At 51.2% G+C, this 23,561-nt stretch overlaps 1 protein-coding gene across 2 annotated transcripts; it reads right to left on the minus strand.

Annotated features, from left to right (window-relative positions):
* Nucleotides 1-10,195: 10,195 nt before the first annotated feature.
* On the minus strand, nt 10,196-22,776 carry RAPGEFL1 (Rap guanine nucleotide exchange factor (GEF)-like 1). Of its 2 annotated transcripts, XM_012661645.1 has the most exons (16): nt 22,768-22,776; nt 22,296-22,335; nt 18,377-18,455; nt 17,318-17,453; nt 16,987-17,084; nt 15,150-15,262; nt 14,750-14,917; nt 13,374-13,471; nt 13,139-13,261; nt 12,404-12,582; nt 12,213-12,303; nt 11,670-11,720; nt 11,251-11,338; nt 10,984-11,048; nt 10,566-10,620; nt 10,196-10,320 (listed from the first exon to the last, which is right to left on the minus strand). In XM_012661645.1, the coding sequence occupies exons 1-16, from the start codon at nt 22,774-22,776 to the stop codon at nt 10,196-10,198; spliced, it is 1,518 nt and encodes a 505-aa protein (XP_012517099.1). The 2 variants fall into 2 exon arrangements, with proteins under 2 accessions (XP_012517099.1, XP_012517091.1); XM_012661637.1 differs by lacking the exons at nt 22,296-22,335; nt 22,768-22,776 and adding an exon at nt 21,195-21,714.
* Nucleotides 22,777-23,561: the final 785 nt, after the last annotated feature.

Consider the following 23,561-nt stretch of genomic DNA (forward strand, 5'->3'; position numbering starts at 1 on the left):
TCTATTAGCAAGTACTTGCTGGCATCCTTGTGACTTGCCTAACTTATTTGAAATTCTATTGATCTGAGGGTATTAATAATTTGTTAGTGAGTTTTTTTTTTTAACCTAGAAAGCTTTGGATTGTAAAACTTGAGCTAATTTTTATTTTTCCAGGGTATAAGAAATTGGGGATAAAAAAGAATCTAGACCAACTTTCTCAATGTATAGAAACAGAGAAATGGAGGTCTAGAGATTTGAAACAATTAGTACTGATTCTTTCACATGAGATTTAAACTAAATCAATACTAATTGTTCTTAGACCAAGTTGTATTGATTACTCACATGTCCCTTGGAGTCACTCTTGCCCTTAAGATTTAAAAAATATTACCTAGAAACTCCATCCTGTGATTATGGGAAGTTGAGCACCTTTCCTAGGATACCTGCCATTTCCAAGGGCTCACGTTCCCAGGCCCACCTGTGGCTCCAGGTTCCAGCGGTTCACATGCTAACTCTATTTGAAGATGGTCGTAGCGTCCTTCACATTATGTTGCTGTTCCATGATGTGTTGACCTACACTTGGAACTCAGAGCTATAACACAGTTCCACTTCCACACACACACAGAAAAAACCCCATTCATATGAATCCTTTACGTATTTATCAGACTTCACTGATGTTTTGTTATGACCATGATGATTTATTATTACAACATTTTAACACCGGATGTTGGACATTCTTAATTTTCAAATGATCCTTGTCCCTTTTGGTAACTAAGGCTCAGTCTCCACCACATTGCCCCAGCTGCCCTTTCTCTTCCCACTCCTGCTCTTTTTTCTGTCTCCTTTTTCCCAAGAACAAAAGCCAAGTTCTTCTATGTTCCCCTTTTGTTTTTTAATTGAAATATAATTCACATACCATAAAATTCACCATTTCAAAGTGTACAATTTAATGTTTTTTTAGTATATTCACAAAGTTGTACAATGGTCACTACTATCTAATTCTACAATATTTTCATAAACCTCAAAGAAAATCCCTTACCCATCTCTCCCAGCTCTTGGCAACCACTTATCTACTTTCCTTCATTTTGGATTTGCTGTTCTGAACATTTCACATAAATGAATCATTCAATATATGTTTTTTGGGGTCTGGCTTCTTTCACTTAGCACAATGTTTTCAAGGTTCGTCCATGTTATAGCATATATCAGTACTTCTTTCCTTTTGATGACTGAATAATATTCCACTGTGTGGACATACCTCACTTATTTACTCATTTATCAGTTGGTGGACATTTGGTTCATTTCCAACATTTGGCTATTGTGAAAAACATTGCTACGAACATTTATATACAAGTTTTTGTATGAACATATGTTTTTAATTCTCTTGGGTATATACCTAGGAAAATTGCTGGGTTGTGTGGTAAATCTATGTTTAACTTCTTGAGGAATTGTCAAATTGTTTTCCGAAGTGGATACACCATTTTACATTCCCATGGGCAATGTATGAAGGTTCCAAATTCTCTACATCATTGCCACATATTATTTTTATTATTATAGTATATGTGAAGTGGTATCTCCTTGTGGTTTGGATTTGCATTTCCCTAATGACTAATGACATCATGATTCATGTGCTTACTGGCATTTGGATATCTTCCTTAAAGAAATGTCTATTCAAATCCTTGGCCCATTTTTTAAATTGAGTTGTCTTTTTTATTGTCAAGTTATAATAATAGTTCTTCATGTGTTTTTGATAGTAGACCCTTATCAGATATATAATTTACAAATATTTCTTTTGATTCTGTGGGTTGTAATTTCACTTTCTTGGTAGTGTTCTTTGAAGTCCCAAAGCCTTTAACTTTGTTGAAGCCCAACTTACTTTTTCTTTCATTGCTTGTGCTTTTGGTGTCATATCTAAGAAACCATTGCCTAAAGTAAGTTTCAGGTGATGATTTACACCTATGTTTAGAAAGATTTATGCCTATGTTTTCTTTTAAGAATTTTATAGTTTTAGCCCTTATATTTAGGTCAATGATGCATTCTGAGTTAATTTTTGTGTATAGTATGAGGTAGGGGTCTAATTTGTTCTTTTGCATGTGGATATCTAGTTATCCCAGCACTAATTGTTGGAATAACTTCTCTTTCTCCATTGAATTGTCTTGGCACCCTTGTTGAAAATCAACTAACCATTAAATGTGTAGGTTTACCCCTATGTTCTTAAGCAGAGTGATTCTTCAATCTCTAGCCCTTACCTCCAAATTTAGCACTGGATGTTCCTTTGCACATCCAAAGATTTAGCTGAAACATAAAAATACTGCTTACAAGTGTGCCTCTGATTAAAGTCTTAGACAAGAATTAACCGCCAACACACTGGGAATGAGGAGTGAAGAGGAAAATTGATTTATTCTTCTAGTTACACAAAAATTAACAATACCATACGGTAGCCAAGAAGATGATCAGACAGCCATACTAGTCATGTGGTTTGGGCCAATAATTTAACACTTTTGATTTCCAGTTTTACTTTTTGTAGTATATATCTCATGTAATATTTTGGCATAGAAATTCCTTCCCAGAATTTCTCAGGAAATGCATTTTCCTTAATCTTGTATCTCATAAAAAATCAGTAGAGAAATCAGGAAAAACTACCATAAATCTCCTGTGAGAATTAAAGCTTAATAATCAATGTAGAAGTGTCACAAGCTTCAAGATAGTCACCAATGTCACATTGAAAGCAAGGACAGGAACTGCTAACACTCAGAGTGAAAGTTAAGGTAGACATTTCTGAAAATGGGACAGGGCTGTGTAGGAGAAAAGCAGCCACAATCTAATCCTGTTCAGTCCAATACAGCATGTATGGCTGTTGAGTAATGGAAATGTGGCGAACCTAAATGAGATGTGCCTTAAGTATAAAATATGTATTAGATGTTAAAGACTTAGTATAGAAGAAGGAAGATAAAATATCTGATCAATAATTCTTTCATTGATTATATACCACAATGATAATATTTTGGATATATTGAGTTAAGTAAAATATATTATTAAAATTAATTTCACCTGTTTCTCTTTACTTTTTTAATGTGGCTACTAGAAAATTTAAGTTACATATATGGCTCACATCACATTTGTATTGGACGGTGCTGGTGAGGGCAATTTATAGCTTTCGCATACAGGGGTGATGAAGGTGCAAGTAAACACCACCACAGGGAAGCAATCAGACAAATCAAGAATTTGGGGCATTTTACAAGACATTAGCCAGGTGTGGTGGCGTGTGCCTGTAGTCCCAGCTACTGCGGAGGCTGAGGCAGGAGGACTGCCTGAGTCCAGGAGTTCGAGGTTGCAGTGAGCTATGATGGCGCCACTGCTCTCTAGCCTGGGCAACACAGTGAGATCCCGTCTCAAAAAAAAAAAAAAAAAAAAGGAGAGACTTGTGAGGAGAAGATTTAAATGCTAAAAGGGAAGGAGCCAATACAGGGAGAGAGACTGAAGAAACAAGTTCTTCTTGTCAAATACGACTAATGCTTGTGGATAGACTCTCTTAGGGGTATTCGAGATTCCTGCAAGAAGTGCTCCATCCTCTCTGTGCTGCAGCCTCGTCCCCACCTCCAGGCGCCTTGAGAAAGTAATCTTGGTGGTGACACCTAGTGGACTAAAAGGGCACTGCCTAAATCCTTCACGGCAGTACACTGCTTCAAAAGGGCACCTTATGACGCGAGAATTCTGACCACTCCAGGTGATTTTCGCCCTTTTGTTCATTGCTAGACCGGCCTAGGAGGTGTGATGGTACCAAGTAACCTCATCCTCTCTACTCCACAGCCCACAGAGCTGTTCTACCACCTCTTGGTAAAACACAGGCAGGGTGGAGGAAGGGCTCGGAAAATGTAGTTCCCCCAGCCAGTCAGGTGACCTGTAGCCTGATGAGCACAAGGTGGATGTTTCTGAGCTATTCTAGTTCCCAGGATTTGCAGAGTTTGAACTGTGGGCTCTGCAGTCAGAATAACTGTGTTCGAGTACTCGCTAGCTGTGAGGGCTAGGGCTGGGAACTTGACCTCACCGTGTCTCCATTATTAAGAAATCTCTCAGACCAGGCACAGTGGCTCACGTCTGTAATCCTAGCACTCTGAGAGGCCAAGGCAGGAGGATCGCTTGAGCTCAGGAGTTGGAGACCAGCCTGAGCAAGAGCAAGATCCCATCTCTACTAAAAATAGAAAAAATTAGCTGGGCAACTAAAAATAGAAAAAAAATTTTAGCAGGGCATGGTGGCCCATGCCTGTAGTCCCAGCTGCTTGGGAGGCTGAGGCAGGAGGATCACTTGAGCCCAGGAGTTAGAGGTTGCCGTGAGCTAGGCTGTCACCACCGCACTCTAGTCCAGGCAACAGAGTGAGACTCTGTCTCAAAAACACCCAACCCCTCCGCCCCCCCACCCCCACCACACACAAGACCTCAATTCCTCATCTGGAAAGTGGAGCTGATAGAACCAACCACACGGATTTTGGGGAAAGACTAAATGAGAGAATGCACGTAAAGCCGAGCACAGCAAGTGGCAAAGTACACTCTCTGGAAGGTCAACACTTATCATCACTTTGGAGAAGTAGATGACTGATGGTCTGAAGGTGGCCAAGATGCTGGGGCAGGAGGACAAGGACTGGGCCCCCACGATCCTGCTTGAGGGCATGGAGTCCTTGAGGGTGTGACCAGCACCCTTTGAGGAGGGCAGAATCTGTCAACCTCAGCACTTCTGGCTCCCCTAGCAGCCGGTCCAATAGGGCAGGGGCAGCTCTCCGTGCTGAGCAAGGCCCAATTCCCAAGCAACTCCCAGTGCCTCCTCCCTGACTTCCCACTTCCACTCTCTAGCTGTCAAACCCTATTCCTGCTTGGAGGCCTGGGTCATCTCTTCCAAGAAGTTTTCGCCCCCTCCCCCCATCCCCAGACTAGCAGCGAATCTCCTTGGCTTAATTCCGAGAGCACTTATCATCCTGCGTCTTGTTTCACTCTATGGCTCCTATTTCAAACAATCTAATTTATTCATTCAACAGATATATATTGAATGGCTTCTCTGTGCCAGGTGCTGGATGGTGAGCAAGACAGACTCACACAGCTAAAGCTCTGGTGGAGGAGGTAGACACTAAGCAAATACACAAAGAAATAAATATGCTGTCAGGTAGTGATGAGCACCTTGAAGAAAATAGAGGAGAGTAACGGGGGACAGAGAGTGAGGGGTGGGTGGGATCTTCTCATCAGAGTGGTCGGCAAAGGCAAAATCCCAGGGACAAGAATGAGTGTTATGTGTTTTAGGAACAGTAAAGTGGTCAGTGTGGCTGGAGTGGAGTGAGTGATGGGCAAAGGGATAGGAGAGGAGATTAGGGAGGGAGGATTTTGATTTTTAATCTGTTATTGGAAACTTGAGTGTTACAATCTGAATTGCTTTAATTGAGGTATAACATAACCACAATAAGATATATAAATTTTGTATGAACAACTCAATAAGAAAATACAAACACTGTGTGGTGACCACCCCCAGGTCACGATACAGAACATTTCTCTCACCCCAGAGGGCTTCCTTCCTCATGTCCCTTCCCAGTCAATACTTTCTCCTACCCCATTGAGTAACTATATTTTTACTTCCATCCCGACAGATTAATTTTCCCTGTTCTTGAACTTCTTTTACATGGAATCATACAGTATGTAGTCTTATGTGCCTGACTTCTTTTACTCAATATTAAGTCTGTCCCAGGTGTGGTGGCACCTGCCTGTAGTCCCAGCTGCTGGGGAGGCTGAGGCGGGAGGACTGTTTGAGCCCAGGAGTTTGAGCCTGTAGTGAGCTATGATCGAAACACTGCACTCCAGCCTGGGCAACAGAGCAAGACCCCAACTCTAAAAGTAAAATAAAATAAATAAAAAGTTAAGTCTGGGCTGGGCACGGTGGCTCACACCTGTAATCCTAGCACTCTGGGAGGCTGAGGACGGAAGATCGCTTGAGGTCAGAAGTTCGAGACCAGCCTGAGCAAGAGCAAGACTCCATCTCTACTAAAAAATAGAAAAAAATTATCTGGGCAAATAAAAATAAAAAAACAAATTAGCCAGGTATAGTGGTATGCGCCTGTAGTCCCAGCTACTGAAGAGGCTGAGGAAGAAGGATTCCTTGAGCCCAGGAGTTTGAGGTTGCTGTGACTTAGGCTGACGCCATGGCACTCTAGCCAGAGCAAGAGAGTGAAATTCTGTCTCAAGAAAAAAAAAAAAGGGCCGGGCGCGGTGGCTCACGCCTGTAATCCTAGCACTCTGGGAGGCCGAGGCTGGAGGATTGTTTGAGCTCAGGAGTTCGAGACCAGCCTGAGCAAGAGCATGACCCCGTCTCTACCAAAAAAATAGAAAGAAATGATCTGGACAACTAAAAATATATAGAGGAAAAATTAGCCGGGCATGGTGGCGCATGCCTGTAGTCCCAGCTACTCGGGAGGCTGAGGCAGAAGGATCGCTTGAGCCCAGGAGTTTGAGGTTGCTGTGAGCTAGGCTGACGCCACGGCACTCGCTCTAGCCCAGGCAACAGAGTGAGATTCTGTCTTAAAAAAGAAAAAAAAAATTAAGTCTGTGAGATTCATTCATGCAGGTAACAGTCGTTTGTTCCTTTTTTCTTGCGATGTAGTATTCCATTGTATGAATATGCCCCAACTTATTTGTCCATTCACCTGTTGAAGGACACAGGGTTTTTGTCCAGTTTTTTGTCATGAATAAAACTGCTATGATCATTGCTGTACCTGTCTGGTGGATACAAGCGCTAATTTCTCTTGGGTGTACAGCTAGAAGTGGAAATGCTAGGTCACAGGTTAGGTGTACATTTAGTTTTAGTAGATATTAACATGCAGTTTTCTAAAGTGGTTGTACTACTTTAAAGTCCCACCAGCAATGTATGAAAGTTCCAGTTGCTCCACATCCTCACTGACACCTGACCTTGCCAGTCTTTTTAAACTTAGCCATATTGTGATCTGATTGGGGTTTTTGTTTGTTTGTTTGTTTAGAGACAGGGTCTCTCTCTGTCACCCAGGCTGGAGTGCAGTGGAATCATTGGAGCTTGCTGCAGCCTCAAACTCAGCCTCCTGAATAGCTGGGACTACAGATGTGTGCCACCACACCTGTTTAAAAGACAGGGTCTCACTATGTTGCCCAGTCTGGTCTCAAACTCCTGGGCTCAAGCGATCCTCCTGCCTTGGCCTCCCAAAGCACTGGGATTACAGATTGGGGTTTTAAAAAGAGGACCCTGGCTGTAGTGTGGAGACCCAACTGGTAGCAGCTAGAAGTGGGTTGGTGAGAGGAAGCCCAGAGACCAAGAAGGAGGCCAGTGTAGTCATCCAGGGAGGATACAAAGGTGGTTTGGACTAGGGTGGTCATAGGGGAGCCATGGAGAAGTGGCTCAATGAGGATATGTTCTGGAATTGTAGCTGATGGGACTGGCTTATGAGATGAATCAGGGATGGGAGAAGGAGGCATCAAAGGTGAGTCCTAACTTTTTGCCTTGAAAACCAGGGTGGAAAAGAGGACCATTTTCTTTTTTTTTTTTTTTTTTTTTTTTTTTTGAGACAGAGTCTCACTGTGTTGCCCGGGCTAGAGTGAGTGCCGTGGCGTCAGCCTAGCTCACAGCAACCTCAAACTCCTGGGCTCAAGCGATCCTTCTGCCTCAGCCTCCCGAGTAGCTGGGACTACAGGCATGCGCCACCATGCCCGGCTAATTTTTTCTATATATTTTTAGTTGTCCAATTAATTTCTTTGTATTTTTAGTAGAGACGGGGTCTCGCTCTTGCTCAGGCTGGTTTCGAACTCCTGAACTCAAACAATCCGCCCGCCTCGGCCTCCCAGAGAGCTAGGATTACAGGCGTGAGCCACCGCGCCCGGCCAGGACCATTTTCTTAGATGCAGAAGATTAAGGAAGGAACAGATGGGGGTCAGTGGAAGATTGAGGGCTCCTGTGCGGCTGTTTAAGTACATGCTGCCTGCTGGAACTTAGGCTATCATCAGAGCCTAGCAGTAGGCTCTGTGTGCCCCATCTCTTAGTAGAACTGATAAATATCAGTTGTGTGATCGGCTGCAGTGGGCAGACCTGGGTCAGGGGACCAGTGCTGCCCCCTCCCGCACCCTGTAGCTTGGACCTTATGCTGGGACCACTCAGCCTCTGTCTTCTACCTTATAGAGTTAGAATGAAACGTGATCGCATATTTATACCACCTGGAACATGAGAGAACTAAAACATCCCAGCACTATGTGAGGTTGGCGCCTTTTCCTCTCATTCGCTTTTTCAAAGGCATCCAGAACAGCCCTGCTGAGGCCTGGGAGCACTGAGGCCACGCCCTCCCTTCCCTCAGCCCTTCCCCAGCCTCAAAGGAACAGAATGGAGAACAGCAGGTGGGTTGATTCATAGACTTTATCTGCTTTTTCTCCACCCAGTGGTTTCTGCAGTGACAACTGAGCCTGTACAACACGCATGGTTCACTCTGTTAAAGCTGCGGGGCGCGGAAGGGGACTGGGGGGGCCCTGGGCAAGGTGACAAGGGGCGAGTGGCAGCCAAGACTGGGCCGGTGGGACCCGGCATTCAGGGAGGGTAGGGGAGGCTGGAGAGAGAAGGCTGCTGAGGGCTGAGGAGGAAGGGCGGGAAGTCAGGGCTCAGGGCACAGGAGAGCAAGCGCATCAGCAGTAGCAGGGAGGCGGCAGGGAGCAGGAGCGTGGCCACAGCCACTGTGAGGGCGGGAGGGGGTGGGTCACAGCGCCTGCGTATGTCCATAGACATTTTTTGTAGCAGGAAGAAGACAGATCGCTGTATAAAAGGGACTGTACAACATTACCTATGATACAATGTTTACATATGATACAAGGCTCTTTCCCTCTTTGAGTTTTAAAAAATAAATTTACAATTCCAGAGCTTTGGGTAAAAAATATATACACCCTCGGAGCAGGAGCAGCCACGGCTTTTGCTACTGCTGCTGCTGCTGCCTCTTCAAGAGGGAAAGAGGTGGTGCCAGAAAGGAGGGTGAGGCTGCGCCAGGAAACCTCACCCAGTAGCTGCCAGGAGCCCCTGCACCCCTCAGCCCTGGAGGCCCATGGTGGGAGAAGGACGGAGCAGAGGTAATAAAGGCCTTGCCGGAGTCCAGTTTCGCCTTTATGGTCTCTGCTGTCCTCCCACCCCTACTTTTGGGGGGGGGCTGCCTGCCCCAGGTATGTGATCCACCCCACCCCAGCTCCACGGGGAGGACAAAGGGGAAGTCAAGACAGGGAGAGGGACAGAGACCATGTTGTTGGTGTCAGACACAGGAGCCAGAAGGGGATGCCAACTCCCTCCTTAGCAGTGAGACACCCCAAAAAGCAGGAGTGTGGGCAACAGGCACCCCTAACTCCTGATACCGCTGCACCCCACCCCACTGCAAGGCAGAGGGAGGGTCCTATAGGCAGCTTAGGCCTGTGTTTCCCTGAGCATCTTTCACCCTCTCGTCGGAGTTCACCCGGGGACCTTTGGGAAGCCTGAGTGGGGGACTCACAAGGGCTGCTGGGGCACCCCTCCCGCCTGCTGCTGCTCCCTGCCCTTAAAGTAGCTTAGCCCACAAGCCTGGGCACGCAGGGCAGCGTGAGGAGCTAAGCAGGGAGTGGAGGGGGTGGGGAAAGCACCCCGCACATCCCAGGGGCCGAGTAGCACCGAACGGAAGGACCCCCCCCACCAGCACACACAATACTATCCCTCAATTACCAGATGCACTCCTGCTCCCTAAAAGGGGACACACGCACACACACACACACACGGGGTAATATAATATTCGGGGGAGCATATCCAGGGGGCCTAGCCCTGACCAGGGAGAAGCAGGACAGGTGGACAGGTGGTGGAGGAGAAGGCTGCCAATCGCTCCCACAATTCCGCTCTGCGAGATGGGAGGGTGGGCAGCTTTCTTCCCTGCTTGGGAAGAGGAGGTTGGAAACTCCACAGATGGGAGGGGATAGAGGATCTCTGCCCTCTTTCCCAGAGAGGGCACGAACCAGCAAAGTGTGGTTTTGGCTTGAAGGAGCAATAGGGAGAGGATGTCAGCAGGATGCACAGGCTCATGAGTCCAGGGCTAAGTCCATCTAGCTCTTCCCCATGGGGTGGGAAGTTGCTCCAGGGGAAAGATGTGAGATGCAGCTCAGGACATCGTACAAAGTGCTTGAGTGCCAGGTGCCCAAAGACCCTGGTGGGGGCTGACCAGAACCTCCCTTCTCACTGACTATTTGCCTCCAGCTTGTAGGAGAGCTCGAAGAGCAGGTTCTGGTTGTCGATGACCTGGAACTGGCGCACGTAGGCCTTGGTCTGCAGGTGATGAGGGGATGCCTCCATGTCCAGGCCTGGGTGTAAGAAGGGAGAGGCAGTGAGGTTCCCAGCCTCCCTTCTTCCTCTACACACACACCGGGCAGAGGATAAGGCTGTGGACTGGGACAGGTGTTGGGAGGAGGGCCTTTGGGGAGGCCAAGGAGAGAATGGAGAACTGACAAGTGCACAGAAATCCATATTTGCGCAGGGAGGTCTCCCCAGAACCCTCCCGCTCAGTCAAATCTCTACCTGTAATGCTCTCAGAACCCTGGGTACTCACAAAGCGGCCGGCTCCGGTATTTGCGGATTGTCCTCACTTTTTCAGCCACTGAATGCTGGGAGATGACAAGGAATGAGCCCTGAAAAGGGCATAGAAAGATGCTCCCCCTCTTCCGCTCCCCCTCCTCCATTCACCAACTCCATTGGTTTTACTCCCTCTCGTCCCTCTCTGAAGGACCAAAGGAAGGGGTATAACAGGGTGCCAGGCGAGGGGGAGGCAGAGTTGCCCCCAAACTGCCTGTCAGCTTTGCCACTTGTGGGTGGGTTGCCACAGTGATGCCACCAGGGAGACAGTCAAGAGTCTGTTAGGCAAGCTGGGCACCATGGAGGAAGGCTGCTATTTTTAGGGAGGTGACAGGAGAGAGGGGGAGGATGCAGGCCCTCCACTCATGGGACTAGGGGTTGGCAGTGCCACTCACCAGCTTCTCAATGTTCACCAAACCATCCACAAGTGTCTTACTCCCCTCATGCAGAAATGTCAGATCTAGGCAAGGAGGAGGGAATCCGGTGTAAGGAAAAGCTGAGAGAAGACAACCTTCCCCTTCCACAGAACCCACTCCAGTCTGGGGTGCCCCTCTCTAGGCAGGCACTCAGGGTTAGTCAAGAGGGGACTGAGAGTCAGAACTGGGGCATGGGAGAAGGAGAATGTGGATAGAAGGGCCACGACTTGAGAGTAACTCTCTCACCTTTGAGGATCAGAGGCACAAAGGGAATCACTGGGGGCTTCATTTTAGAGATCACTTCTCGGTAGCTTTTGTGGTTCCTGCAGGGGTCCTAGCATTCCACAGAAGAGGGATCAAAGGACAGATGGGCCCATTGTACCCAGAAGCCATCCCCCAACTCCCTCCCCCATCCCCCTGCCCTACATACATCCCCACCAGACAGGATGTGTATCAGTGTCTAGCTGGAGGTGTGGTGGGGAGGAGCTTCACTGCTCTCCCCTCTCCTCCAGGGAAAACAGGGTAGCAATCTTTCCACCCTTCCCCTCCCAGCATGGTGGGGAGGGCAGGGATCCCAGGCACTGAAAACCTTGAAAGGGAAGTTTGAGGAAGAGGGTTTCTGGGATGTAGGTCCAAAGGCAGATGAAAGAGCCAAACCCACTCACCGTCAGGTTCTCAAATTTGCGGAACAAGTTCTTGAATTTCCCCGGCAGCTTCTGCAGAGAGTTTGAAGGAAGGAGAAGGGATATCAGAGTAGAGCTCCTTGGGTTACATGGGAGCTCCGGACTAACCCCAGCTGTTAGAGGGGGAAAGGGTCTGCATGTCTTGGCGGTGGGGGGTGGGCAGTAGGGTGGAGGAGCTAGAAACAGTCCTGAGGAATTAATCCTGGGGAAAGCCAGACCTCTGCTTATGTGTGCGCCATGCACAAAGGTGGCCCCACTGAGTGCGGCTGAAACTCAGCCCAGCTCCCACAGCCAAGTCCGTAACCTGTTGGAGGGCTGCCTGCCCCCTCGCAGGCGGGGATCCCGGCTTTGCACTAATTTGCACAAAGACAGGGTCCATTAGCCAAGCTGTGTACCCTGGGGCTGTGTCTGCCAGAAGAGGGCGTCTCCTTCCCACGGGCACGAGGACTCCTACAGGCTAGCTGAGTCCCAGGGGGAGCCCGGGATGCCAACATCCGCAGGTAGGAAAGGGAGGGGCCGCATCACCTCCCAGGTGAGCCGCAGGCGGCTGACGGCGGCGTTGTCCAGCCCCATGACCACGGCATAGAAGGACAGCAGGTCCTGGTTCTGCTTGCAGCTGCGGGGTGGGAGGCGGGGTCAGCTGGCCGTCCGGCAGCGTCAGTGGCCGGTCTAGCCGCGGGCCTCAGCGCCCCACTCCCGCCGCCCGCCGCACTCACATGGCCGCGATCTTGATAAACTTCTTGAGCAGCTGCGCGCGCTTGCCCGGGGCCTCGCAGAGCAGCACCTCGGTGGCCACCCAGTGCGTGACCTCGCTGCAGCGCTGCAGCAGCAGCTCCAGGTTGGCCGTCTCCCGGCGGCCGCGCTCCCCGTGGAACACGTAGTCCACGAACTCCAGCTGCACCCACGGTGCGGAGGGGCGGCCAAGGCGCCGGGGCGTGGGTGGGAAGGTGGCAGTGAGTGCAAGGGGATGAGGAGGGAAAGGCAGGAGGGCCGGGGAGGAAGGAGTGGAAAATAGAAAACCGGGACCGGACGAGATGCAACAGAGATGGGGGGAGCAAACAGCCAACATTAGCAATATTCCACGTCTATTGAGCGCTTACTAGGTGCCAGGCACTTGCTCAAGACTGACTTATCCTCAAGACAACCCATCTGGTAGACATTGTTGTCACTGTCTTATTTTATTTCTTTTATAGTGAATATTTTAAAAATACTAACCCCAGGTGAGATTCTGTGTAAGCAGCACTTGGGCCCTGAACCACTCTGCTATAGGGACTCTCTCTTTGCCATTTTTTCAGATGAAGGGACAAAGGCTTAGAGCGGTTATGGCCATGCAGTGCCCAAGGGCATGCTGCAAGTGCGCCTTCTAACAGGAAGTTCCGCTGCAGACACTGTCTGCCACGAGCGCATTTCTCCCTCCCTTCCCCAAGCCCAGCACCAGCTGCAATCCCCACCTCGTGCACACAGCGGAACAGCTCCCAGTGGAAGGCAGTAAGGTGGTTGGCAATGTCCTCAGGCTCCACTTGGTGGATCTCTGTGTCTCCAGGGGAGACCTGGATCTCCTCCGGAAGGGGCACCTGGTGGCAGGCAGGGGTATGGGGGCTGGGCTCCCAGTGGCAGGGTAGAAGGACTGCTCACAGCCCTCCTCAGCCCTTGCTCCCAGCCAAGGCCTTGGGAAGGAGTTCTTACCAGGGCCTCATAGCTGTCCCGGGTACAGGCAAACAGGTGGCTGTTGATGCCCAGGGTGGTGAAAACACAGTCCTCAGTCGGCTGGAGAAGGACCTTCTCTGCAGGAGAACAAGCTGCTCAGCCTCAGCCCCAGCCACCTGCCCCCTCGAGCACCCCGGCACTGTCACCATCCTCTCCAGAAACTCCTAACCCCACAATGACATATTCTAGACTAATGGGACTCATCACCAGTTGATGCCATATTTATCTGAAATTTGTCAAATGATGATTTCTTTTGTATTTATAACCTTTTTTTAACCCGTAACGTTCTTTCACAGCTCTTCTCTTATTCTATTGTCCCTGTGACATTGTAAAGGCAGGACTTTTTTTCCCAACTTAGAGGAAAATAAGGTTGTGGCTACATTGTTGGCTTTCTCCCTTCTCACAGGGATTAGTGACCCACCCTGTGTCTATAGCCTGAAAAATATAGTATCCTTAGATGCACAGAGAGGTTAAAGGACCAGAACACAATCTACAGATGAGTGAGGCCGCACCCAGATCAGAACCCAGGAGTTGTGGACCACTGCTTCCCAAATTTTAATGTGCATTGGAATCCCTGGGGGTCTTGTTCAAATGCCAATTCTGATCCAGCAGGTCTGGACTGGGATCTCAGATGCTGCAGTTGTTTTGTTTGTTTGTTCATTTGTTTGTTTTTTAGAGATGAGGTCTCACTATGTTGCCCACGCTGGAGGGTAGTGGCAATTCACAGGTGCAATCATAGTGCACGACAGCCTCGAACTCCTGGGCTCAAACAATCCTCCTGCCTCAGCCTCCTCCAGGTGGCTGGGACTATAGGCACGTGCCACTGCACCTGGCTTCAGAGGCTACATTTTTTTTTTTTTTTTTTTTTGAGACAGAGTCTCACTCTGTTGCCCTGGCTAGAGTGAGTGTCGTGGCGTTAGCCTAGCTCACAGCAACCTCAAACTCCTGGACTCAAGCGATCCTACTGCCTCAGCCTCCCGAGTAGCTGGGACTACAGGCACCGCGCCACCATGCCCGGCTAATTTTTTCTATATATTTTTAGTTGTCCGATTAATTTCTTTCTAATTTTAGTAGAGGCGGGGTCTCGCTCTTGCTCAGGCCGGTCTCGAACTCCTGAGCTCAAACAATCCACCTGCCTCGGCCTCCCAGAGAGCTAGGATTACAGGCGTGAGCCACCGCGCCCGGCCCAGATGCTACATTTTTAACAAGCTCCCAGGTGCTGCACATGAGGCTGGTCCCAGGACCACGCTTGGAGTAGCAGGGGCCTAGAATTCAGTCTTTACCCCTGCCCCAGGGCACTGAGCTTGTGAGTTTCTCCTCTTCAGGCAGTCAGCCCAGTTCTTCCTGACCCTCACCTCCAGAGGAGGCCACAGCTACCAGGATAAGGGATTCCTCACGCCCTGCGGGCTCCTCCGAGTACTGCAGTTTCTCCGTCACAGAGCCCAGAATGTCCTGCACAGATGCTGAAAGGCGACTGCGTATGGTCACATAAGAGTGGTCAGGCATGTAGACCCGGCAGAAGACTGGACAGAGACAGAAAGCAGCTTTTCAACAGAGGGCAGAGTGGCAGCACTGGCACAGTCCCCTGCAGGGTGCCTCTGTTCCCCACGAGAGGCTGCCCTCTGAACAAGTGCTGTGAAAGCGGTGAGTTCTACTACACAGGGAGACAGCACTGAAGGTGCCTGAGACCCAGAGACCCCACCTGTCCTCCTGAGCCACCCAGGATGCCCTGCCCCTCCTAATGCCCACACTCACTCTCATCAGAGCCCCGGAAGGCCACTCGGGTCTGCAGACAGGAGTCTATCCGGCGGAAGTGGCGGAAGAGTGGCTTCACCTGCTTGCTGGGTGGCTGGTTCTCCTCCGGAATCCTGGCAGGGACACAGCTGGGCATCAGCAAGCCCTGCCAGGTACATGGAGCACCAAGTAGGCAACGTCAAGCAGGAATATCAGAAGTGGGTCAAGGATGCACCAGCACCAGTTTCAGAAGGTGGTTAAGGGAGTCAGAAGAGAGGACAATGACCAGCATGGGACAACTGTCCAAATGACCCAAATCAAATGCCACTTTTTCCATGAATTCTTCTCTGACCCACCCCACCCACCAGGAAAGGTCACTTTCTTGCCTCAACTGCTATAGAACATTATGATACTTATTATGTTCATGTCTTATCTCTTCTCCAAGATCAAGAGCTTTTGAAGACTGGGGTTGGTTCTTGCTGAATTTTTTTTCATCCTCCAGGGCCTAGCATACTGCTTGGCACTTGGTAGGTAGTAGGTCATCAGCTCTTTGCTGAATTTTGCCAACAAGAACTTCACAGTCTGGGAGGGAGCTAGACATGCACACAGCTACTTCTAACACAAGGCAGGAGGTGTTGGTGATATAACAAAGGTACCGGGACAATTATGTTGGTATGGGGGAGGGAGAAAGCTATTCCTAAAAGGAGGATCTGAGAAGTTTTCATTGAGAAGATGGCATTTGACCTGGGCCTTGGAGGACAACAGGAAGAGAAGAGGGTGGAAGAAGGGCATTCTGGGGTGGACAGTGTAGCTGATGACAGGAAGTTAGCTGGAAAGCAAAGGAGTTGAGAGAATGATGGGGGGTATAGGGCATGTCATGGGTAGAGGGGGATAGAGGGGGACGTGGGAGATGAGATGGCAAGGAACAGCAGAAGGCAGAAAGGGAAGGGTGTTGAATGCTATGCTGGGATGTTTAACTTTGTCTTGGAGGCAGTGGGGAGCATGGATGCCGATGGCATCATTTCTGGAAGTTTGAAAGATCCCTCTGGTGTCAGCATAGAGAAGAGAGGGAAAGGGGGAAGGACACGGGACCACAAGCTGAAGCCCTGGATAGGAGGCTGTGACAATAAGCCAGGTGAGAGATAATGAGCCCAAATAATGGCTGCGGTGGTAGGGACGGAGAGGAGAGAAACAGAAAGGGCAGAAGGGATGGATGGATGACTGGATGGACGGATAGATGGCTGCAGTGGTGTCCTGAAGCTGGTTCACATTGGCTCACGGGAACGGATTGTTAAGTTTGGGGGAATTTTGCCAACTGGTTTTCAAACAGCTATGAAAATATATATAAATATAAACAAGCATTCATGTTTTATAAACTCATCGTCAAATAAATTGTTACAAAAAAGGTAGTTTCCTAATTGTTTTGCTCCATTTTACAATTATCTATGCTCCTAAGGTTATTGACACCTATTGTATTTGTATGGTGGAAACACTACAATACAGCCCGCTACTGCACATCTCTTCCCAACTCTGCATTCGATAATGTCATGTCAGTAGCTTGAAATCAGCCATCGTGAGAGAATTTACACCGTGGGAATCAGCAAAAGCTACAAATTGGGGCTCTTCCTCCTGAGGCACTGCTTGTTAAATATTTACCAGTACACCACTGGATTGACGGACAAATGGATGGGGGAGTGGAAAAAAAAGTGACTGGAGACAGTGCTTTGTGCTACCCTTCAGTAAGAGAGAGGAGCTGAAATAAAACAATATTGGATCTGAAAGGCCAGAGGCAGCCCCTATAATAGAGGAACCCGGGGCACCACTTTCCTGTCCCCTCCCCCAACTCATTCCCCCTCACTTTAGCTCCACCGTCTCCACAAGCTGGTGCAGCCTCAGAGTGTCCTCTCGGAGGTCCTGGTAAAGGGACTCATCCTTCATAATTAGCAGGTACAGATCCTGGGGAGAGGAGGACAGAGAAGGTGAAGGCAGGGGTCTCATCCCAAGGACCACTATCTTTAAGGGCTCGGTCTTCAAGTGTTTGAGCATAGCAGACCCATACAAGCTAAGGCCCACTGGCATCTTTTCCTTCCAGGTACTCAGCTTGGGGAGTAGGGTTCCTTCGAAGGGCTCCCCTCCACAGCTACAGAGCTAACAGCCTGCTCACCCACCTTCTCTTGCCCCAGGCCCACCTTGATGATGTGGCCGGCCCCCTCTTCCTCCTGCAGCAGCCCCTGGTACGTGTCCAAGAAATGGAGAAGCATGGCTAGACAGGCCTGCTTCCGGCCCAGCCCCTCAGGGCCCTCCATGCCCCCTGCCCGAACAAAGCTGACCCCTAAGTTAAGAAAAATCCCTGGGCAGGCAGACCTGAGGAACAGAGGAGGAAGGTGCAAGGCTAAATTACCCCCAAATATTCTCTGGATTTGGGGCCAGAGAGAAAGGAGATTTAGGGGTCCTAGAGCAAGACCTGCTCCTGCCCCAGGCCAAGTTTTTGCTTAGAGTAGTTAACAATGGCACCCACTTGACCACATCCAGCTCCTGTCTGTTAGATCTGGACACCCTGCCCTACCTGGATGCATCTAACCTCCGGCCAGCCTCGGGCCTACAGCTCACAGTGCAGCTGATAAAGGCCGATGGTGCTTAACAAAAACCTGACTGTACCTCATTGTAAAGCCTGATGCTTCTAAGAGGGCCTGTGACATTCTATTCAGTGGCCTGACATTTACAATTAGGTCCTAAAATAACTCAGTGGGAGGGCCTCTGCTGACATGAGACCCTACAAAGAGCCCAACCAGTGGCTCATCTCTAGCAGACCCTCCCGAAGCATAGCCATGGCCTAATGTTTACATCGGACCCTGTAATAACACACTTGGCAACCAGATATTTAGAGCAATAATTCAGTGGCAGGGGGCAGGGAGGAGAGGCACCTTAATAGAATAATAACACCTTCTATTTGCACAAGGCTTTGCAGTCTCCACAGTACTCCCACAACTGCTATCGGATTGATCTTCACAGCAGCCCCTGTAGGCAGGCAGGGCAGGTGCTATTTATCCCCATTTTATAGAAGTGGAAACTGAGGCCCCAGGAGGTTAGGTGACCTGCCCAAGGTCACACAGCTGGTAAGCAGAAAGGCTGGGACTGAAACCCAGGCGTGTTTTCTAGGTGAGAGCTCAGGCTCGGACATTGTGTATGGGGTGGAGGGAGTGGCCTCCCTCCTGACCTCTCCTTTTACAAGCTCCACAAAAGGATATTACTGGTGCAGTTCCTGCAGAAATTTCTCAGTCGGGAGGAAGAGAGAATGGGTGAGGACGATGTCATCCAGCAGGATATCTGTAGAAATCAGTGGGTGCCACAGATGTCAGGAGGGCAACTTCCAGAACCAGACTGGAAACCCAGTACCTCCCTCTCTTGCCCCTAAGGGCAAGTTCTCTTTCGCCGGGCTGGAGCCCCAGCCACCTGCCCCGTCATGCTCTGCACACGTGCACACACACATGTGTAAAGGTTCTGGGCAGCCGCTGCGGGGGTGGGGTTGGCAGCTGCCAAGGCAGCTGAAGGGAAGAGGGGGGCGTGCCTCTGATGGCCATGTGCACTGCTCAGTGTATGTGGGAAGTTGTCGGATAACACCAAGTTTGAGATCTGCCCGAAAAAAGAAGTAGCCCATGGGGTCTCTAGACAAAGAAGACTTCCAAACACAGAGGTTAGCCTCAGTGTGTGTGTGTGTGTGTGTGTGTGTGTGCCCCTCCTCCCCTCCCCACTCCCTACCTAACAGCTTTGAGTTCCAACTAGGCAGGTGGGAACCAGCCCCATTAAAAGGGAGAGGGAGAGACTACCATCTCTTTGATCCCAGAGTGTTTAAATAGAAACCCTCTGTCCTTTAGGTGCCCAGAGATGGAAGGGTTAATGATGGCAGGGTGAAGGGGAGTGGCTCCTCTCACTACCCCTTTCCCCTCCACACCCCTGTCTGGGCCTGGCTCAGCCAGTCAGCCAGGTACAAGGTCGCCCTGACTTGCAGCCAGCCCTGGGGTGGGGCAGGGCCGCCTGGCACACACAAACAGGCAAGGTGTAGGGAGGGAACCAGGTGTCCTCCCTGGGACAGGTTAGGGCCAGGTCCCCAGGCACTGCCCCAGGACAAAACCACAGCTTCTGATGGTCCTTGGCTAACCATCCGCTGGTGGTCAATTCTAGCCATGAAGGTGGAGGAGAACCAACACAAGATCATCTACTTCAACTATTTCATTTCAGAGAAACATTTCAGAGGCCCAGAGCTGGGAGGGACTTGCCTGCAGCTGGAATAAGAACCCAGAATCCTGAGTGTTTGTTCGGTTCTCAATATGCCTGAGGCAAGCAGAGTGTCAGGGTAGAACCTAGTGGTCAGATGGAGCTGCTTAGACGTTTAAGAGGCTTTGGCTAGGTTTAGAGTACCTTCTGTGAGTTCCCTCCTCCCACACACCCTGGGAGGAAACCGAGACGGCGTTGGTTATATTGGAGAATATCAGAGTGGCAGGTTAAGCTGATTCTCATTCACTCTGGGAGTGGTTCGGAGTTTCCCAAACCAGTTACTCTGGGGATCCAGCCTGCCAGATAATATGAGTGACAATGAATTCAGGAGTCTTACTCCAGGGGAGAGTGAGCAGAGTGTGTAGCACCAGGCCCCCGTGGAAGGGGAAAGATAGTTTCTCCTTTTTCCTCTCTGCCTAGCTACCCTGCTGTATTCTTAAAGTGAGTCAGAGAGCCCCCAGCCCTGATCCCCCAGCTCCAGGGATGGAGACAAGGAATAGAGATGCATGACATCCTGCTTAGACTCTATCTTACAGGAGAGCAAAGGAAGAGGAACGCGGGGCAGAGTGGGGGAGATGCTGGTATGGGGGCTACAGTTTGGCGTCTGTCTCTTTCTAAGCAGGCTGTGGTCCAACGCACAGCCTCCCCAGGGAATGTGTCATAAAGACACAGGGTGTGTGGTGTAGGCGGGAAGTTATGGTTAGGAGAGCTGTGTGTGTCTGATATTTTTCTAATTAAATCCAAAAGGTGTCAGCTCCCCAGGGCAACTACAGCCTGAGCCAAAGGAGAGGACTCAGGTCTTGAGAAAAATCTGGGGAAGTGGAGCCCCACTCCCCACACCTAGGTTGGGGTTCCCTGCAGAGAGCTGAGAGCAAAGTGTGAAAGCCCCCATCGTTAGGGCGTTAGGGCATCAGTGAGACCTCCCAAACCTCAGACCCTCCTGGGCTTAGTGTCATGCCAAGAGCTGGACCTAAAGACCCCTAGGTCTTCTACCTCAGCCACTAACCAGCAACTTGGGGTCTCAGTTTCCTCAAAGGCCGCTTAGTAGGGGTGCTGGTGGGGAGTGGTGAAATAGTATCCTCATTTAGGGAATAAGCATCATTTAGGGTGTGGTTATTATTTTTTAAAGAGGCCGTGTGCTGAGGCCTGCCCCACCGGAAGGGTGGGATCTGGAGAGGCTCAGGAACCCCTAGAAGCTGCAGGGCCCCAATGCCTGCCCGGCCACCTCGTCCCTCACAGACACCTTCTGAGTCCACCCTCAAGTAGAATGCTTTCTCCCTACCAAACTGCTAAGGACCATGCATCCCTTTGCTCAATCCCAAGGGCAGCTTGGGCCCTGAGTGGGCCAGCCTGTGCTCTGGAGGCTTCTAAACAGAGTCAGGGACTCCTGTCAGGGTTTTCAGGGCTTGGGCACCTCTGGAGCATGGCACAGCTGCGCTGGGCAGCTTCCATCTTAGTGTGTCAGGCCTTAATTTGAGGCCCCAGGAGGAAGTAGTCAACATCAGGGACCCATGGCAGTCTGTGACTAAAATGTCCAGGGGAAAGGAAGGGTGACTTAAGGAGAGAGAGGGGCTCAGCTTCTTCTCCAGCCGCGGGCGAGGCTGCTACAGGGAGGAAGGTGGTCATTGCCGCGTCTCTTCCGCTGAAAGGTCTGTCCTCAGCTAGGCCCATGCCCACTTCGGGGGACCATTCGACCCCACACCCGGCCCCATCGCCACCCCCATTCTCCAAGGGCAAGGAGGAGGAACCAGGGAACCTGCTCCGGGATGGATGAGCCCGCAGACTCCCTACCTGAGGCGGCGCTGTCCCTGGTGGCCCCTCCGGCCAGCCTCTCCAGAACCCGGTTCAGAAGATGCTCCGGCCGCTCGGGGGCGCCCAGGGGGGCCCAGGGCGGCGAAGTCAAGGGCTCACCCGGGGACAGCTCGTCTGAGGAGTACGAGGAAGGGGAGCGCAGGGGCCCCCCTCCCCCGAGCTGCCCGGGCCCCGGCACTTCCTCTAGCTGCAGCCAACAGGGCCCCCCGCTGCCCGGCTCCTCCGCGACCCCCGCCGGCTCTCCTCCTTCCTCCTCAGGGGGCGGCTCCAGCCCCGGCTCGGCGGGGTGCTCCCGGAGGAAAGCTGGGAGCAGCAGGCGAGACACGCTCTGACGCCGCTGCAGCGGTCGCGGTCCCCCGGCTGGACCGCCGCCCCCGCCAGGTCCCCCACCCCCTCCAGGCCCTCCGCAGCTCCCCAGACCCCCGCCGGGACCTCCCGCCACCGTTCGGCCAGCCAGCTGCGATGTCTGCTTCTTCAGAAATTTCTCCAGCGGCTTCATGCCCCCCCCGCCCCTCTCCTAGGGGCCGCCGGGGGACCCAGGTGTCCCGGGCGCGGGCGGGGGGGGCGGGGACACGGTGCTCAGAGCCGGAGGAGCAGAGCGGAGGGCCGTGCCAGGCGCCGGACTAGGGGCCAGAGGTGCCCAAGGCTCCCTCGCCAGAGTCCAGTGGCCAGTGGCCGGGGGAGGTGCCAGAGGGAAGGAGTGCCCGCTCTCAGCAGCCCCCCATGCCGGCTGCAGCCGGCACGCGGCCCGAAGGGTGGGCAGGCTGCGGGGCCGGTGCCCCCGGCTCTGCGCTCCTGGGCCGGGCTGCGGCGGCAGAGGCAGCGGGCGGAGAGCAAGGATGAGAGGACGCGGCGGCGGCGGCGGCGGCGGCGGCTGCGCTCCTGGCCCGGGGGGGAAGGTGGCAGAACTGAGACCGCGCCTCCTCCTTCAATCCCCGCCCAGTCCCCGCCCCTGCCCTTCCTGGGCCCGGTTACCCGGCCCCCGCGAGGCTTGAACTTGGACACTGGGGCTGACCTAGAGGGAAACAGTGAGGGACGTGGGTCAGAGAAATTAAGGGTAAAGGTGAGGTAGTGATTCACCAATAGGGAGGGATTCCTGGCTGAAGGGATTCTCGGGTCTCTTAGCATCATTTCAAAGAGCCAGGACAGGTCTGTGGCTTGCACACCTTGATTCACTTACCTGTGTAACCAGGTAAGGCCCACAAACATTGCTGAACCCCGAGTGTGCCCTTTGCCATACTCACAGGAATAAGCCTTTATCATCTTTCTGTGAGGGAAGGCCTCTTGGATGGACTGGCATGGGCACTGGGGGTGGTGCCCATCTGCCGTCTCTGCTAGGGCACAATAGGTGGTGTGGGCCTGGCCTGTAAGGCAGGTACTGGCAGGCAGGTAGGAGCCAGGCAGGGAGCAGCAGGTTGTGGCAGGTCTAGTTGGGGTGAAGAGGAGATAGTAGGCAGGGGGAGGAGACAAGGGGCACAAGGGCACCTGATCCCAGCAGGCAGCAGAAGGAAGCAGGGCCATGGAGATAGGTGACAAGCCCCAGACTGCCAACTAACATCATCGAGCATAGAGCCCAGAGCATACATACATAGCCATGGAGTGGGAGAAGTGGTGCCAAATTAGCTCTCTAAATAATCCTTATACCTGATGCCCATGCCAGGAGCATTCTATCGTTGAGTACACTGCCCCAGGAGGAGCAGGGGGTAGAAAGGCACGTTCAGTGTGAGCACATGTAAGTCAGGCTTACAAAGTGCGGAAAGTGGCACCAGGTTCCAGATGGGTTGAGGCTTCCCTGACAATGCCCCACCCCTGTTTACTGTGCACCAACCAGGCAGGGACAGGAATGTGAATGGCTGGGAGTGGTGGTAAAACTGAACAGGGTGTGTACTACATACATGTCACTGTGTGTGTATATCTAGTCCCATGTGTGCTAGAGCATGTGTTCACAGAAATAAAGCTTTGCACATCCATCTGTTTGTGGATTTGGAAAGGGAACAGTAAGCGCAATTTTGGCTAAGAAGCTGGATGAGAGGTCTGAGTATCAGCTTCTTGCACCCCCTTTATTGACACCCCAATATGCTGAGTTGAAAGGGAAACTGGCTGGAGTGGCTTGGAGCTCCCCAGGTAGCATTTTATGAACCGAATAGGAAGAGGGGAGGGCATCTCTCCCAGCACATGCCACAGTTACCAGATTAAGCCGGTTGCCTTGGTAACCTCCTCTCTGGGCAGGATTTGGGATTGTTGGTTAGGAAGGGTGAAGAATTGGGGAGTGTGAAGGTTGTGGGGGTTAGAAATAAAAGTGCTGAGACTTCTGGAAACTAGAAGCTTAGGGAACAGGACCCCCAC

Source organism: Propithecus coquereli, unplaced genomic scaffold (genome assembly GCF_000956105.1).
Source record: "Propithecus coquereli isolate 6110/MARCELLA unplaced genomic scaffold, Pcoq_1.0 Scaffold119, whole genome shotgun sequence".
NCBI classification, from domain to species: Eukaryota; Metazoa; Chordata; class Mammalia; order Primates; family Indriidae; genus Propithecus; species Propithecus coquereli.

Excerpts from the sequence above, each read along its gene's own strand:
- RAPGEFL1 (XM_012661637.1), bottom strand. The coding sequence starts at position 21,714 with ATGAAGCCGCTGGAGAAATTTCTGAAGAAGCAGACATCGCAGCTGGCT. Across the intron at positions 15,263-16,986 it reads GTGGAGACGGTGGAGCTAAA|GATTCCGGAGGAGAACCAGC; the intron begins GTGAGGGGGAAT and ends TGTCCCTGCCAG. Across the intron at positions 13,262-13,373 it reads GGGACAGCTATGAGGCCCTG|GTGCCCCTTCCGGAGGAGAT; the intron begins GTAAGAACTCCT and ends GCCTGCCACCAG.